Source organism: Athene noctua, chromosome 2 (assembly GCF_965140245.1).
Source record: "Athene noctua chromosome 2, bAthNoc1.hap1.1, whole genome shotgun sequence".
Lineage (NCBI taxonomy): Eukaryota > Metazoa > Chordata > Aves > Strigiformes > Strigidae > Athene > Athene noctua.
Window position 1 is genome coordinate 2,917,902 of NC_134038.1, and position 15,456 is coordinate 2,933,357.

Here is a 15,456-nt window from a genome sequence, read left to right on the forward strand (position 1 = left end):
ATGTTTTTCATTTTCTTCCATTTTCAAACTCTTCTCAATTTTCCCAGAGTAGCAACACAAGCCTGTACACTTACTTCCCAGGAAGCGTCATTCCTTACATGTGCAACATACCATTTATCCACTACCTCAGCGTGGCTTGTGCTTCCTCCCTGTGAGATCATGGTGTATGTACAGGTGTTCTCTGTTCGCCCCATGGCTACAGCTTGGGGTGACTGCAAGGCAGGATCATGGGGTCGTAGGACAGTTCAGGGGAACCTCAGGAGGCTTTTTCCAAGTTGAGCTGTGCTGTGACTCTCCCTTGCAGCCACATCCCGTTATCACCACAGCGCAAACCGAAATCACCTGTACGTGCACTGACCTGCATCTACCGCCTCTGACAGTGCTGTTGTTGACAGCCCCATAATAGCAGCGTGGGCACGTGCTCTCGCCTTCCAGCTCCCCTTGGTGAGAAGCAGCAGAACCTCCTGACCCATCTCTAGGGCTGTGATCTAGGGTTTGGGCTCTCCTGCCCTCCCAGCCCATCCCCTCACGTGGTGCTTGGTGGTTAGAATTTCCCTTCTTTCTGCTAATGTTATAGGATCACGGCATGGGATGTGTAGGGTGAGAGAGAAACACCCACGTAGGAAGGATGGAGAGGCCCTGGGACTCGCCATCAGGTGCTGCTCATTGAAGAAGTTGGATCATGGCTCAGGGACAGGGGGACTGTGCTAAGGGCCTCCAGGCAGTCCCATGCCTCTGTAATAATTTCAGATGTTCCAGGATATTCAGTTCATCTCAGTCAGGCCAAGAGAAGTCATTACATCTGGGGACCTACCGGGCCACGATGGCTTTGGATCAAGTCTCTGGAGAGCAGCAGCCCTGGATCCGACTTGCCAGACCCCTAAGCCTCCTGCAGTCCTGCCCATAAACCTAAGAGCTGTCAATCAGGTGATGGGGCAGAGTCGGGGAGATAAGGGTGCATTTTCTTGCTGGAGGATTTCAGCCATTCAAGGGTAATCGCCAAGGAAGTGACTAATCCCTCGCTCATTTCTTGTCATCTTTCATGAGTGATAACCGCCTCATGCACTGAGCCATGCTCCTGCTCACAGACTCCCTGGTAATGCAGGAGGTCCAGGGAAACCCAGGAAAGGTTGAGACTGGCTTTGCAGGCAGGGTAGGATCAGCGTTGCTCTGCCTCCATTGGAAACTATAACCCAGCATCACTGCCCTCTGCCAGTAACGCTGCCACATCCGTGTTAAATATTGGCCTCTCACAGCACGTGATATTGGGAAAGGGGCATCAAAGTTTGGGTTAGAGATACTTGTGGAAAAACAGGCTGCGCTGCACAGAAAAGGGAATTCCTAAGGGAAGGTCTTTTTGGGGGTGTCAAGAAGCTACAAAGCTAAAAGCAAAAGATGCACTCGTGGGACAAGTTTGGCCACGGGCTATGGCTCTTCCAGAGTAGAGAGCCAAGGTGGCAGCTTGAAGATCCAGGAGAGGTGTTTCCCAGCACCCGGGCGCGATGCAAACCACACGTGGGGCGCGGGCAGGGGCGCTTTTAAAAAGCAGACATCGCTAGAGTTTACACCTCTTTTATTAGAAATAAGACACATTCATTTGTGCTCTGAAAACTGTACAGAAAAAAAAAACCTGACGAACACAGAGAGGAGGGAGGGGAAGGCATGGCATGGGGCAGGGCAGGGCATGGGAAAACAGAATTAACCGGAGGAGCTGAGCAGAGAAAGTCGAATATCAACAGTTATTAAACAAACATTTATCTCTGTAATTACATAACAACCGTTAATGTCCTGCAAGTCGGCTGGAGTGAATGGGTGAATGAGGAAGGTTGGAGAGAAGAGGGCAGGCTCGGTCGGGCAGGAGAAAGGGAAAAAAAAAAGAAAGAGAAAAGAATTAAAACACAGTAGAAAGATATCTGTATGCTAAAATTCATAATGTGTAATTATAATAATTACAATATCATACAACCCGGCATCTGAGGGAGGCCTTTGTGCTTTCCTGTTTCATAGAATAATCTAAAATTGAACAATGATATCACAGTTTTTATAAGTAATGAGTTTCCCTATTTTAAAACTATTTGGACTTTCTTTTTTTTTTAAGTTTGTGTTTCCATCCTTCATATTACACAGTTAATGGCAAGGTAAATGCCGCTGTCCTTAAAGATTACCCAGGTGGCCCAAAGGAAAGTTGAAGCAGAGATGTTTGCAAGTCAAGCAACATCTCTCAGTGGGGGAAGCATAACTGGGGTCAATGATTGTTTTGCATCTTGTATGCATTCCTAGCTTTTTCCTAAAAATGTGTTTTGGTTTGGTTTTTTTTTTTTTTTTAAAAAAAAAACAAAAAAATAGATCGAAACACACAGTAATAACTCAGACCCTGATCAAGCTCTACTGCTGTCTGGCACAATCTGGCCACTCACGACCAGAGGTTTATCTCCAGAGCTGGGAGAGTTGGTCCAAACATCAGACAGACAGTGCTGGGAATGATATAAAAAAAAAAAAAAAAAAAAAAAAAAAAAGTCTGTGTGTAATGTCAGTGGTATATTTTTTAATGGTAAAATTATTGCACAACGCTTTTTGGGGTGAAATGTGGATGTCTTATTTTTTTGTAAATATCCTTGGGAGATGTTTAATGAAAAAAAAAAAATTGAAATCATTATTATTTTTTTCATGGTGAAACAGAAAGACAGTATTTTATGATGAAGAATGTCCTGCTCTCCTGATCAGCTCCACCTCTTCCTTCTTGTAGGACCACAAACCTGCTTGCTGGCTCTGGGCAGTGGGGAGGGAGGAGAAGAACCAGCGAGGGGGAAAAATAACCAAAGCCCAAATGGAATAAAACAAAGCAAAATATTGCAAGCCAGCGGCGAAGGGGCTGTGTGTTCCCACCATCCCAAACTTTCCGTGAAGCAACTTGCCTTCCACCTTCAGCAGGTGGCATCCTCACCCCATGCCTGCGCAGTCCTACGGCACAGATTCGAAATGACAAGAGCCAAAGAAAAGAAAGGTCTCGGGTTTCAAGTTCTCTTTTTATTGAAGAAAAGAAAAGAAGAAGGAAAAAAATAGATTATTTTGTTTGTGTGTTTGTTTGTTTCCAAGTGGACGTTATTCATGTTGTCAGTTTGTCTCAATGTCCTAAGGCAACATCTCTATATACCAAATATCTCCAGGTACATCGGCAGATCTGTCTTTCCCTCTTTCTCTCTCTGCCTTCCAGGGAGGGGCAGCTTGGAATAAATCTGAGTCCAAAAGCAAGGAAAAATAACAGAAAAAAAAAAAAAAAGAAAAAAAAAAAAAAAAAAAAGGATGAGGCCAAGAGGACCTTCGCAAGGCCCGTGCTGAGTTTATCTATTTAACAGTCAATGAAACGACCCACATTCTTCTTGTTGGTCTGTTTTTCTAACACCTTCGACCCTCTCCCTGGAGATGGGGCGAGCAGGTTTTGCAGGTGGTCCTTTCCTCCTGCGCCTGTCCCACTGTTTAGGGCACGCGGAAGCCCCACTGCGGAGGGATGAGAGAAGGAAGCCCCGCCTTACCTCTCCACCTAAGCCATGGGTGACGCCACCACTTCCCCCTTTGGGCTCCGTGGGGACCCGCGGCGGGGGTGCCACCGATGCCAGGTCACGGTGTGGCACGTAGGAGTGGGAATTGTCTTCTTGGCCGCTGCTTGGCGCATCCCATCTCCTTCCTTCTTCGACGAGCTGCTGAGGGAGAGGTGGGGGGGCAAGGATTGGCAAGGGAATGCCACAGACCCTCATGGCTGAGTCTCCCCCGGGGATGTAGCGCCGGACGGCATCCCAGCGAGGCTCCCGCAGGTGTCCCCCTCCTGTGGTCCGCAAACAACTCCCATCTTCTTGGCCCTTCGCCGTGGCTGCTGGGCGTCCTTCCACACCTCCCCGTGGCAGAGCAGGAAGGCTCCTGGCATGTGGCAACCGCCCGGCATGTGGCAACAGCCCAAAAGCATCTGGGCAGGGCTCGTCCCCTGCAGCCCCTCCCCACCCTCTGCCTCCTCCTCGCTCTCTTCCAGGCTCACTTCTTCTCCAGTCCTACCTGGGAAAGCTCGTGTTGTCCTGAACCTACAGCTACTATACTCTATAAAGTAATATTCCCCCTCTCTGCTGAGAACAATACAAAAGTTACTCCGTCTTACCAAAAGGTTTCAAAAGAAACCAAACACTTGTCTCGCTCGGTTCCGATTTAATTTAATCATTTCTTTGAAACGTGGTTTTGTTTTGTTTGTTTTGTTTGTTTTTCAGAAAAAAAAAAAGTCCCTTTCTTCCCTTTCTGCTCAGACCTCTGTCTGAAGGTCAATAATGTCTTGTCCCACCAGGGGGATGGTGGCTCCTGTTTTCTCCCACTCTACAGTTTTTAGTTCTAGGGGAGACTGAGCCACAGGTTCGATGTCCTTTTTAACCCATGATGGTGGGGACTGGACTTTCCTGATTCCTTCCCAGGGTCTCTTGTTTGGTGTCTGCTGTTTTTCTTGCTGCAAGAGGAGGAAAGTGTAAGAAAGGAGAAAGAGAAAGAAAGAAAGAGAGGTTAGTACCCATGTAACAAGTATAATTTTTTCACCTCCTTCTTTTCCATCACAGGCAAATTGTTCTGTGGAACTCCTGATTTAAAAAAAGAAAAAAAAAAAAAAAAAAAAAGAAAAAGTAGGTTTTCAATGAAAAGTGCACTTGATGTGTAAACTGTCTAATTGCAGGAAATTTTTTTTTTTTTCCCACTGCTATCTTCATCACTTAATGCCTAAATATTTCAGCCTTCAGCTGTGGTTTTTGCCACTTGCATTTCCACTGAAAAAGTGAACATGGCTTTGAGAATTTCAGATCTTTTTCTACTTGTACAGAAAATCCCCACATAGAAACCCAGATTACAATGATGTCTTCCTGAATGTACCTTGACTGCATTTCATATACATGCGAATGTGAGTATCTGATGCTGTGAATACATTTTTACGTAGTACAGCTATTTATAGGCTATTTAACTGCCCTATTTTGCCAGCGAACCCATGCTGTTTGATGGGCTGGACGATCAGCTCTTAAACTGAAAGTATTTCCATCAACTCCTTTGAGACTTTATCAGCGTCTGTTAGTCCACGCTCCCCCCAGCCTCCCACCATGGATATCAACGCACATCTTTCAATGCTTCTGTCGATACGCACCAAGACAACACTGTGGAGAGCTGAGGTTCTGTAAAATGGGTGCATTCTTCAGGGTGTATATGAAGTGGAGACCACGCAACAATTTTAAATGAGTTGTTCCACTAAGCTTCTCCCCCTAACCAAGAGTGATGCTTTTCACAGTTAATTATCCCCAAAAAACACTCCAGCACTGGGCAAGAAAAGGCTTCCCTGCACGTGACAGGAGCACAGAGCCCTTCTGAGCCATCTGCCAAAAGGAAAGTCGTGGCCAGCGGAAAGGGTGGGAGGAAAGTCAGCTGCATGGAGGATGACAACAAGCAGAGAAGTCGTGGGGGAAGGTGATGAGAGAGACATGAAGGCGACATGAAGCCCAGGACGTGTCACGGCTCGATGCTGTCACCGAAATGTATTGATAGAGGGGAGTTGAAGCCACATGTAGACTGTGGTGTCATGACTGTACTGCAGGATGCTGCAGAGATCGATGCAGCCCCATAGGAAACCTAAATAGCTATCTGCTACATGCTAATCCACCTGCCTTAGCTTCTGATTTTGCCCTTCCACGAGACAGTTTTGTAAGTCTGTTGTTTTACTCCACCTCCACGCTGCAACACCGATGGAAAAGGTGTTACAGCATTATCCCCACAGGGACAGTTTGCATCACATCAACCAGACCATGAATTTTGCTTTTCCAAGCTTTCACCCTTAATATAAAGATATTTTTGAAGTTGCTCCTGCACCCCCGCAGCTGATGACAGGGAAAAGGCTCTGGGTAAGGTCATTTGGTGGCTAGAGAGTGGCAGATGTATGAATAAACCTGGTATTCTCAATGTGAAGTGAAAACATTCTGGAATTACCTTTATTGTCATTCAAAGGGAGAAAAAAAAAACTTTTTAAAAGTCCTTCGAAATACTTTTTTTTTTTTTTTTAAATTGTTTTGGAAAAGTATTGTTCAGAAGAATGTAAAACACTTCAGTTCTTGAAATCTGCAGTCTCAGTTTTCATTAAATTCTATGATACAGACTTATGCTGTTACTGTTATTCTGACTTTATTCCATGATGTAATACAGTGGCGATTACTAATTGTAATATTATTATTGAATACTAATATGTCAGAAAAGGTGATAAAACTGTTGACTTATTCTATATTCTATTTTGGAACTTATTTAAGAACCAGTGCAACTAAAATCTGAATTTTTTTTACCTGCGTGTGTCTCAGTGAGACAAGTTTGAGACTTTCTGAAGCGAAACTTCTACTCACAGTGGTTTTGCAGCCCTTTAGTCTGTCATGAAGAGATGCAGCAAGAAGGTGATACATAAAGACAAAAGCACATATAGAGCAAAAAATGGGATGAAACCGTGTTTTCCAAAGGTGAAGAAAAAACTCCATCTTGGTCAGAACAGCTCTTTTCAATGAAAAACATTTTGTTTTCTCCCACAATTGCTGTCACGCCACAAGTTTTCAGAGTTACCAACGTCCACAGCTGTATTATTTAACAAAATGATCATATGTATGGAGTTTATAAATAATTCCATCTTTTCCCTCAAATGAAAGCCCTGCTTTGATGGCATTATTTACGGCCACCTTCAGCATCAGGTTCTTCTATTCCCAACCAATCTTTGCTTTAACAGTCCCTCTGTCTGCCACGCTCCTGACCTTCAGCCTCTCCTTCATGCTGTGAGGATGCACCTAGATCTGATCATGTACAGTCAACGTGACCAGCAAACCTCAGAGCCGTTCTTGTCACGGGCTGTTTTCGAGCTACGGAGCGAGAGCAGCTGCAAATCCACGTAGGGAACAGAAATTGGGGGGAAAAAAAAAAAGTATCCCAAACAATTATGAGCTCACATCTACAGCAACGGCCTCTGATCAGACCTGTCACTGGGGAACGAGAGCCATGGGTTACAATAATTATTCAGTGGCAATAAAAAACAGACATTAAATGTTGTGAATTATTAAGAATGGATAAATTAAGGAAGAAAGAGAGAATGAAACAGAAAACTATGCCAGTGCATAACGTCACTCTTGAATATTATGTGCACCTCGTGGGCTTCTAAATAGAAGGATATAGGGAAAGTGATAAGGGTGGCCAGTCTACAGCCATGAACAAGTTTATGGATCATGTTCGGTAGGAGGAAAGATTATACAGATACAACTTTCAGCCTCGCATGGAGATATGGACGGATGTGAAAGAGGTCTATGAAACTCTTAGTGGCTTGTTGGTGGTAGGAACGGACTACTGATGGTAGGATCATCTTTCCCAACATAAGAACTACAGAGCATGACGAGGCACCAAGCAGTGCCTGGCCCAGAGTGAACCCCAGGAGCTGGTCCTGCACACGATGCCCAGCCGAACAGCAGACCACCTTTCCACAGCTCTCTGTTGATGCTGAAAACTTCCAAAATTTAAAAAGTAAGTGGAAACATTCACAAAAGCAACATCCATTCAGTCCTATAAAATAAAGTGACAGCATTCTGTGTCAGGGGGTCTCTGAGCAAAAATGACTAGTGTCTTGGGGATCTTTCTGAAGATGCACTACCACATGGTTGCCCTGCTCTTTTATTAAACTGCTTTTTACTTTGCCATGGAGAGGAGGCAGGGTCAGACCGACCTTGGGTCTGACCCCATACGGTTGTTTCTATTTAGCTTACCAGCGTCATGTGTTATCTAGCCATGACTGTGGTGGGCTCAGTGACTCTGAAGATGTCTACGTGCAGTTAGAAGATGAAAAGGAGCCTCAGGAGATGAGAAAATGGAGAGGGGAAGCTTGGTTTTAGTTTCCCATTTCTCAGAAAAGAATTGGACTTCTCTCAGGATGCTGCGAGTGGACGTGCTATCTCAGGGGTGGGATGCACAGGCTGTCCACCACGATGCACCAGCAGCTCACAGAGTGGCGTGCCCGGCCGTGATCCGAGCATGGGTGCAGAAGGGCTTCACGCCCAGTCGGATGTCTGAGAAGGTTAAATGCAGTCAGCCAGGCTGAGCTCTGTCAAGGATGCTGGGAGACTAAAGAAAATCTTCTCCTCTTGGCAAAAGGCACCCTGGGAATTGGTAGTAGGCTCCTGGGAACAGCTCCCTTTTCCTTTCCCTCCATATGGAAAAGGGTTTTTTTCAGGTCTTGGCCACTTGAGCAGCCACCCGGCTCACGCTTCAACTCTGGCATTTTCCTCCAGCCCCACTGTGGGGTCTTAACAATCCTTGCAGACAGGAGGGAAAATGTAGCTATGCACCAAAAAGAAGAAAAAAACCTGGAGAGAGTGTCGTGTAATCCGGCTGTAAAAGGCACCGGTGCTGGCCCAGGGCCTGGCGCCTTGGAGACAGCCAGGAATGGCCCCAGAGAGGAGCTGAAAGCAGCAGAGGCTGCTCTGCCAGTAACTCACAGAGACAGAGCCGTTACTCTGGGCTGACACGGCCTGTGAGCTTCTGGCCATTGGGGAGGGGAGAAAATGTTTATTGGTTCCTGACTGGTGCCAGGATGGCGGAGCAGAGTGCTCTGTCAGAGGGGTGGGAAGGGAGGCAGTGCCCAGACCCAGGGCTGGGGTAAAACCCGCTGCACAGGGCGAACTGGAGATCTCCATCACTCCGGGTGGCAGTTGGAGTCTCCTGCATTCGGCCGTGGCTTTCATTTTGGCTGCGCGTCTCAAGGCAGAGGGCGAGGATTTGGGACAAAAGGCATTTAAGACGCAGCGCCAGCAAAATCCCCCCCATATCCCCATCAAAGACAAAGTGCATTGAGCTAATCCACAGAGGCCTCTCCTTCGAGGGCTAGTCCTGGCAGGCTGCAATGAGTCACCTGTGCTGGGCTCGTGGTGGCTGTGGAAAGGTGATGGTGGTGGAGCGAGGCATGTCCCTACCAGGGGTTATTCTGCACGTTGGCTCGGTGCCACCTTCAAAAGTCCAGTCTGGCTTCATCCAGAGTACCTGGATCCTAGTGCAACAATTTTGCTTAGGAGAGAGAGCAGTGTAGTGTATAAATACAGCTCAGGAGACTGAGTGGCTTCTCCAAGACACAGCTTTCATTTCACACTTCAGTCAAAAACAATAAAAAGTGCAAGCTGCTAAGCTGCATCTCCTTGTATATGCTTTGCGGTTGGTTTGGGGTTTTTTTTGGTTATCGGTTGGTTGGTTGTTTTTCTGTGTTTTGTTTTTGTTTTGTTTTAAATACCCAATTTTTATAGTTACCCTGAATAACCTGAAGAGGAATTCAGTGCTGTCTACAGAGCACTCTGGGATAACTCCCCTAGAAGCAGCTACTCCCATGCTGTTTTCATTGCCTCTAGTGTCAACTTGAAGGATATTTCATGACCCAAATGGTCTCTCCCCATGACATTGATGACTCCAGGACCAGAATGAAGTTATTCAGAGCATATAGCAGGGAATCTGAAAGATGAATGTGGCTCACGCTGCCTAATCCATCTTTGGATCAATGTCGATGAAAAGTGATTAGAAAATGGAAAAGATGTCCTGTTTTTTAAAGAATGATAAATTTTCCTTTCCTTCTTTCAAACAAGCAGCTTCAGTTTCTTCATTTTATGCTATTGAACCACAAAGACTTTTTTTTTTTTTTTTTTTCATTTAGGGGAAAAGCAAAAGAAAAGGAAGTGGCTGACTTTGTCCAGAATTTCATTTAAAAAAAGAAAAAAGAAAGAATAAATAATCTGTGGTTTTAACCTGCACTGATGGAAATCAGTTAAGGAACTTGAAATACCTAGCATTTGCTGAATTATAAAAATATGTCTTCTGCTTCTGTATTCTCTGAAGTTGATGTGGTCTAGCCTGTAGGGGTTGCTGTGAGCCAAAGTCTAGTGAGGCCATGCCTAGCTGAAGGTGAACAAGCACTGAATCAAGAAGGTCTTTCACAGATCCTCAGAGGCTTTTTGCTTGACAGTCCCTTGCCTGAAGGTTGCAGAGAAAGCCACCAGCATGAAGAACAGGCTATTCTCCAGGCTTTTCTTACCATTAATCTACCATTAATCTACTATTAATCCAAACTGTCCGTTAATATATCATCCTTTTTTTTTTTTTTGAACAATGCTTATGTTCTCCTAAAGAGTCCGCTCCACTTGGTAACATGGAAGACTGGGTGTTCCCCAAAATGCTGAAATCATTCAAGGCTGCCCCGTGCCTCACAAAGGCACCTAGGGACTTCAGGAGGGGATCAAGAGCACCCAAAGCACGATTCTTACAGAGTCCTTTTTTTAACCAGGCTAAAGAACCAGGAGGTTCAATCTGCCAGTAGTCACTGCATGGTTTTGGAGCAGCTGATGGCTGAGTAGTTTCAAAGGACGTGGTAGGAACTGACTGTTAGTAGAGAGGATGCCGGGGTAAGATGTTTCTCTGAGCAACACAGAGTAACTGATGCCTGATCCTTGGGACACAGCCTATGAGGTGATTTACAGGAGGTAAACTTCTGATTGATGGTATATTTGGACATCCAGTAGCTGACAGATGTTTTATGGCTGAATGAATTAAGGTTTGACGTCATGTGCATAACTGAATTTATTGCAATAATTATTGTACTTTATGTAGCATTCCTCCCTGTAAAAGTTACCCTAATTGGTCTTTTAACGTTTGCCAGTTACTAAAGCTTTTAAGAAATGCAGAGAGGATTAAACACGTGGTACAGAGGAGACACCCTACCCGTAAGTGGAGCTTCCCTTGCAAAGGGACACAGAGCAGGAGGAGCACAGCCTCCTAATTTTCTAATTCCTCAGTGAGGAATGAGCACGATTTTGACACAACCACCACCATCTGAGCTCCTCCAGCCCCAGGCCATGCGAAGAGATTCCCATGGACAGGAGTCCAATTTTCCCACCCCAGAGTAGGGCTGCCGGCTCCCCCGTCAGCTAGCGAAAGGACAGGTAGTCAGCAAGCAAGGGAATTAATTCTGTCATGCAGCAGAGCATGCCAGGGAGACACACAGCCCCGACTAGGAATGAGCTGCAATATCGATTAATATTCCGTTTTCTCACTACTCTGTTAGATGCCAAAGCAAATGCTGGTGGAATGGGTATATCCTCCAGGTGTCTGAAGAGGAGTGCTAAGAAGAATCTCAACCTGAGAAAAGAGAGTAATCAAGACAGAAACACTGTCTAGAAGGAAATAAGAAAAAGTCATAGAAGGCAGAAAAAACCTTGTATCTTTTTCTACTGGGTTTTGGAGTAAGTGCTTTCTCAAGACTGGTAAAGAGACGGGACTGGAATTGAGACCTGAATCACAGAATCACAGAATCAGCTAGGTTGGAAAGGACCTTGAAGATCATCCAGTCCAACCGTTAACCTCCCCCTGACCGTTCCCAACTCCCCCAGATCCCTCAGCGCTGGCTCAGCCCGACTCTTCAACCCCTCCAGGGATCCCGGGGACTCCCCCCTGCCCTGGGCAGCCCATTCCAACGCCCAACAGCCCCTTCTGCACAGAAATCCTTCCTCAGAGCCAGCCTGACCCTGCCCTGGGCAGCTTGAGGCCATTCCCTCGGGGCCTGGCGCTGGGGCCTTGGCTCCAGAGACTCATCCCCCCTCTCTGCCCCCTCCTGGCAGGGAGTTGCAGAGGGCCAGGAGGTCTCCCCTCAGCCTCCTCTGCTCCAGACTGAACCCCCCCAGTTCCCCCAGCCGCTCCCCAGCAGACCTGTGCTCCAGACCCTGCCCCAGCTCCGTTGCCCTTCTCTGGCCACGCTCGGAGTTACAGACTGAGAGCAGATCCTGTGTGTGAGCTTCAGAACAGGGCTCCAGCCAAAGCAAAAGCCATTCGAGCTGCAGAGGGCTGAGTGTAGCAAGTAGCTAATAAGCAAGAATGAGCAAATCAGAGAAATTTGTAGAGCTCTGTTCAGCACGGCTTTTGCTGACCTTGGCACAAGTAAAGAGCTGCTGTTTAAAATGAATGCAAAGCCAGATGCTGGCAAAAAGAGAGGAATATGTATGATTCAAACTTCTCTAATGGAGCTGGATCAAAGGACTCCTACCGAGGGGGAAGGCAGGTGTGTCACTTCCATGGCTTTCAAAGCTGAAGCTAAGCCTAGAAGAAACAAAGCCTTCACTTCCTTTAAAGGCTGCAAAGCCTCCACTTTCGTACCATGCTGTTGCAGAGCATGTGAACCCCTCCTGATATCCAGCCCAAGCACTGGAATTTCTTCAGCAATTAACTCACAGGGAGGAGCAGTGTTGGAGATGCTTTACACTGACAATACAGACCCTCACAGAAAAATTTTTCCAGTGTGGTACAAAGTAGCTTGCAAATAGCCACTGCTCTCCTTTAATGTGAAGACCTCTCAGCTGCAAGAATTTAGACCTTGAGAAGTGTGTGTATTTAGGAGGAAGCAGGGGAAAAAAAAAATTGCATGTTGGAGCCTACAGTCTGCTGGGCAAAGGGAAGACCTCTAAATGGAGAAAGAAAATTGCTGCGAGGTTTCCAACAATGGTGAATGGTGCGTTGGTTTGTTGTTTGGGTTTTTTTGGTTTGGGTTTTTTTTTTTTTTTTAGAAATTGGGTAGGTAAAAAAACAACTCGAAGTGATGGGAGCGATTGGGAAGGAAGAACTCAACTCAGTTCCAATCTCATGTTTCAATATGCATCCATTTGGTCAGCAAAATGTGCCTTAAAGCTGCTACGAAGAGATATCTACAATGCTGGTGGAAGCCACTCACTGCTTACTGTAACCTTAAAGAAGGCTTGGTGGTTCCCAGGCACAAGAGAGTTTTTAATTTCCATCCCTTGGTGTGGATGGCTGGGTTTTCTGATCTAAACCCTGCTGTGGTTGTCTCCAAGCCTTTGGTTCCTTTCATGTTCCCTGGCTGCAAATAAGCTGTCTAGGAGATAAATATTCAACAAATACAGCTCATTCAGTTTGCTGCTCAGGGTCTACACCAGCTTCCAGTTTGGTCTGGGATAAAATGGAAAGGCAACAGTGTGTGACCTCCACACACAGGCTGGCTGCAAGTCATTTGGGAGGAGAATAAGCAAAGTAAAGCCAGCTATTCCTGAGATATTCTTTTTAGATTCAAAGTCCCTTCAGGTTGATAGAGATGATCTGTCCCAAATTCCAGTGTAAGAAGAGCAAAGAAAACTTGCCTACAACCCTGTAATTTCCTTTTGAGTAAGGGCTGATTTTTCAAAAATCATCTCCATCTTCCTGGACTCATCTGAACTTGAAGACTGCAAGAGAGACAATTTGCCATAGCTCACGGTAAGGTCATACAGAGATCTATCAGTGCGTTAAAAATCTGACTTTTCAACTTGCAGTCATCAGATCTTTCTGTATGTCAGTCTGATAATATCTTAATTCCCTAGCACGGAAAAATTAGCTTTGGATAATAGTGTCTCCACCCCTGATTAGTTCATAAAGTCACAGATGAGTGAGAGCCCTTTACTCTGCTGCAGCGGTGAGGTGGCCTAGGCTTGGATGCAGGTGGATGTGTAGTCCTGTTTGCTTTGAACACAGATCCTGCGGGACAAGGTGATTTTAATCAGGAATATCCGAGTGTGCTCCCAATGGGAGCATTTTAGAGTTGAGGTACCTATATAAGAAAGTCCATGTCACATAGAAGGAATAGATTTCATGTAATAAACTAAAAAAATGCCCATAGAAAAAAAAAAAAAAAAAAAAAAACAGGTTTGCTGCTCAAGGAAAGACAATTCTGTATTATTTTACTCTGAGGCTCAAGTTAGTTTAGCATTAGCAGTGTGCTTTGGTTTGTAGCAAAATAACTGCAGCAAACACCAGCTCCACAGTGGTTCCTGGGAACGCACAGAATATGATCAGGATTCAGACTTGGTTGGCATTTCAGGCAGCATTCTGGTTCTCCTAATTGCCTCCCTCTGACATACCATCCTGGCAACTTTGCTCATTCGTAAACTGATGAGAGGTCAGCTGATGGCAGCGAGGACACCCTAATCTCAGCGGGGTGTGGATTAGGCTCCAGATCTCTGCTGCAGCCGTTCAGACCTGAAGATTGATGTGCAATAGCTAGCAGCAGTGTCACACACTGCCTTACATCCCATGGATGCTTCCACCCTGTATCCTCCAGTGCAAGGGAGGAAAGAAGTCCCAGGGAAAGACTCCTTGGCCACTGGGTGACGGGAAAGCAGAATTTATCCCCAAACCTGTCTCCATGTCTGTGGGATAAGAAACAAGCCCAGAGACATGTGTCAAGGCTGCCTTTGAAAGGGATTGGGGTCCTTCTCACATCAGCAATGCCGCTCAGAAATGGACCTTGGCAAGGAGGAAAGCTGAACAGTTCAAACATGCAGGAGTCCCTGATTATGTTTCCAGCTCTGCCAGTAACTACTCCTGGACAGCGGGCAAAGGGCAGTCTTCTTTATCTTTCAAGTGTACACTGCAGTAATTCCTATCCAAAGTTTAAATGTGTCAGGATACTCAGAGAGGAGGAATACATATGCTGGTGCAGACCTTGAGGTCTTTGCTGAAGACCCCTTAAGAGTCATGTTTTACCACCGAAGCTCAAGAAATTCTCAATAGTAAACACGTGGGACAGTTGAATCTTCAACTCTTGCTCCTAAAAAGACAGATGATCTGCTTCTTCCTCCCATTCTTCTGTTGGTGCTTCCTTCAAATCTGACCATGTAGTAGTTCAGAGAGGAAATATGTATTTAGTGTGACGGGGTAATCCATTTTGGCTGGCGCACTAAGTACAGCGAGTATTTTCACAGAATCACAGAATCATCTCGGTTGGAAAAGGATCTTGAAGATCATCCAGTCCAACCATTAACCCAGCACTGACAGTTCCCAACTCCCCCAGATCCCTCAGCGCTGGCTCAGCCCGACTCTTCAACCCCTCCAGGGATCCCGGGGACTCCCCCCTGCCCTGGGCAGCCCATTCCAACGCCCAACAGCCCCTTCTGCACAGAAATCCTTCCTCAGAGCCAGCCTGACCCTGCCCTGGGCAGCTTGAGGCCATTCCCTCGGGGCCTGGCGCTGGGGCCTTGGCTCCAGAGACTCATCCCCCCTCTCTGCCCCCTCCTGGCAGGGAGTTGCAGAGGGCCAGGAGGTCTCCCCTCAGCCTTCTCTTCTCCAGACTAAACCCCCCCAGTTCCCTCAGCCGCTCCTTGTAGGACATGTGCTCCAGGCCCTGCACCAAGTATTAGCATTTACATCAAAACCAAAACCCAACCCAATCCCCAAAAAGGGCGAGCACCATTCCTAGGAATTCCCCGAGGAAGTCTGTCCTATGCAGACATTTAGTTCAAGTGTCCTCTGAAGGAAGGGAGAGGAACTGCAAGAAGATTAGGAAAAGCATCATAACTTGGAAGGGGCTAAGGACAACGGGACATGCTGTCAGGAGAGGCTGGGAAACCGTCAGGGCTG

The 15,456-nt window shown here is 46.2% G+C and overlaps 1 protein-coding gene across 6 annotated transcripts in view; it reads right to left on the reverse strand.

Annotated features, from left to right (window-relative positions):
• Positions 1 to 3,289: 3,289 nt before the first annotated feature.
• The window catches only part of ADGRB1 (adhesion G protein-coupled receptor B1), a 287,094-nt gene continuing 274,927 nt past the window's right edge, over positions 3,290 to 15,456 (reverse strand). For all 6 annotated transcript variants that reach the window (XM_074898342.1, XM_074898341.1, XM_074898343.1 and 3 more), the window contains one exon: positions 3,290 to 4,483. In XM_074898342.1, coding sequence (XP_074754443.1) covers positions 4,286 to 4,483 — 198 coding nt within the window. In that variant the 3' untranslated portion in view covers positions 3,290 to 4,285. The remainder of the gene's footprint in view (positions 4,484 to 15,456) is intronic.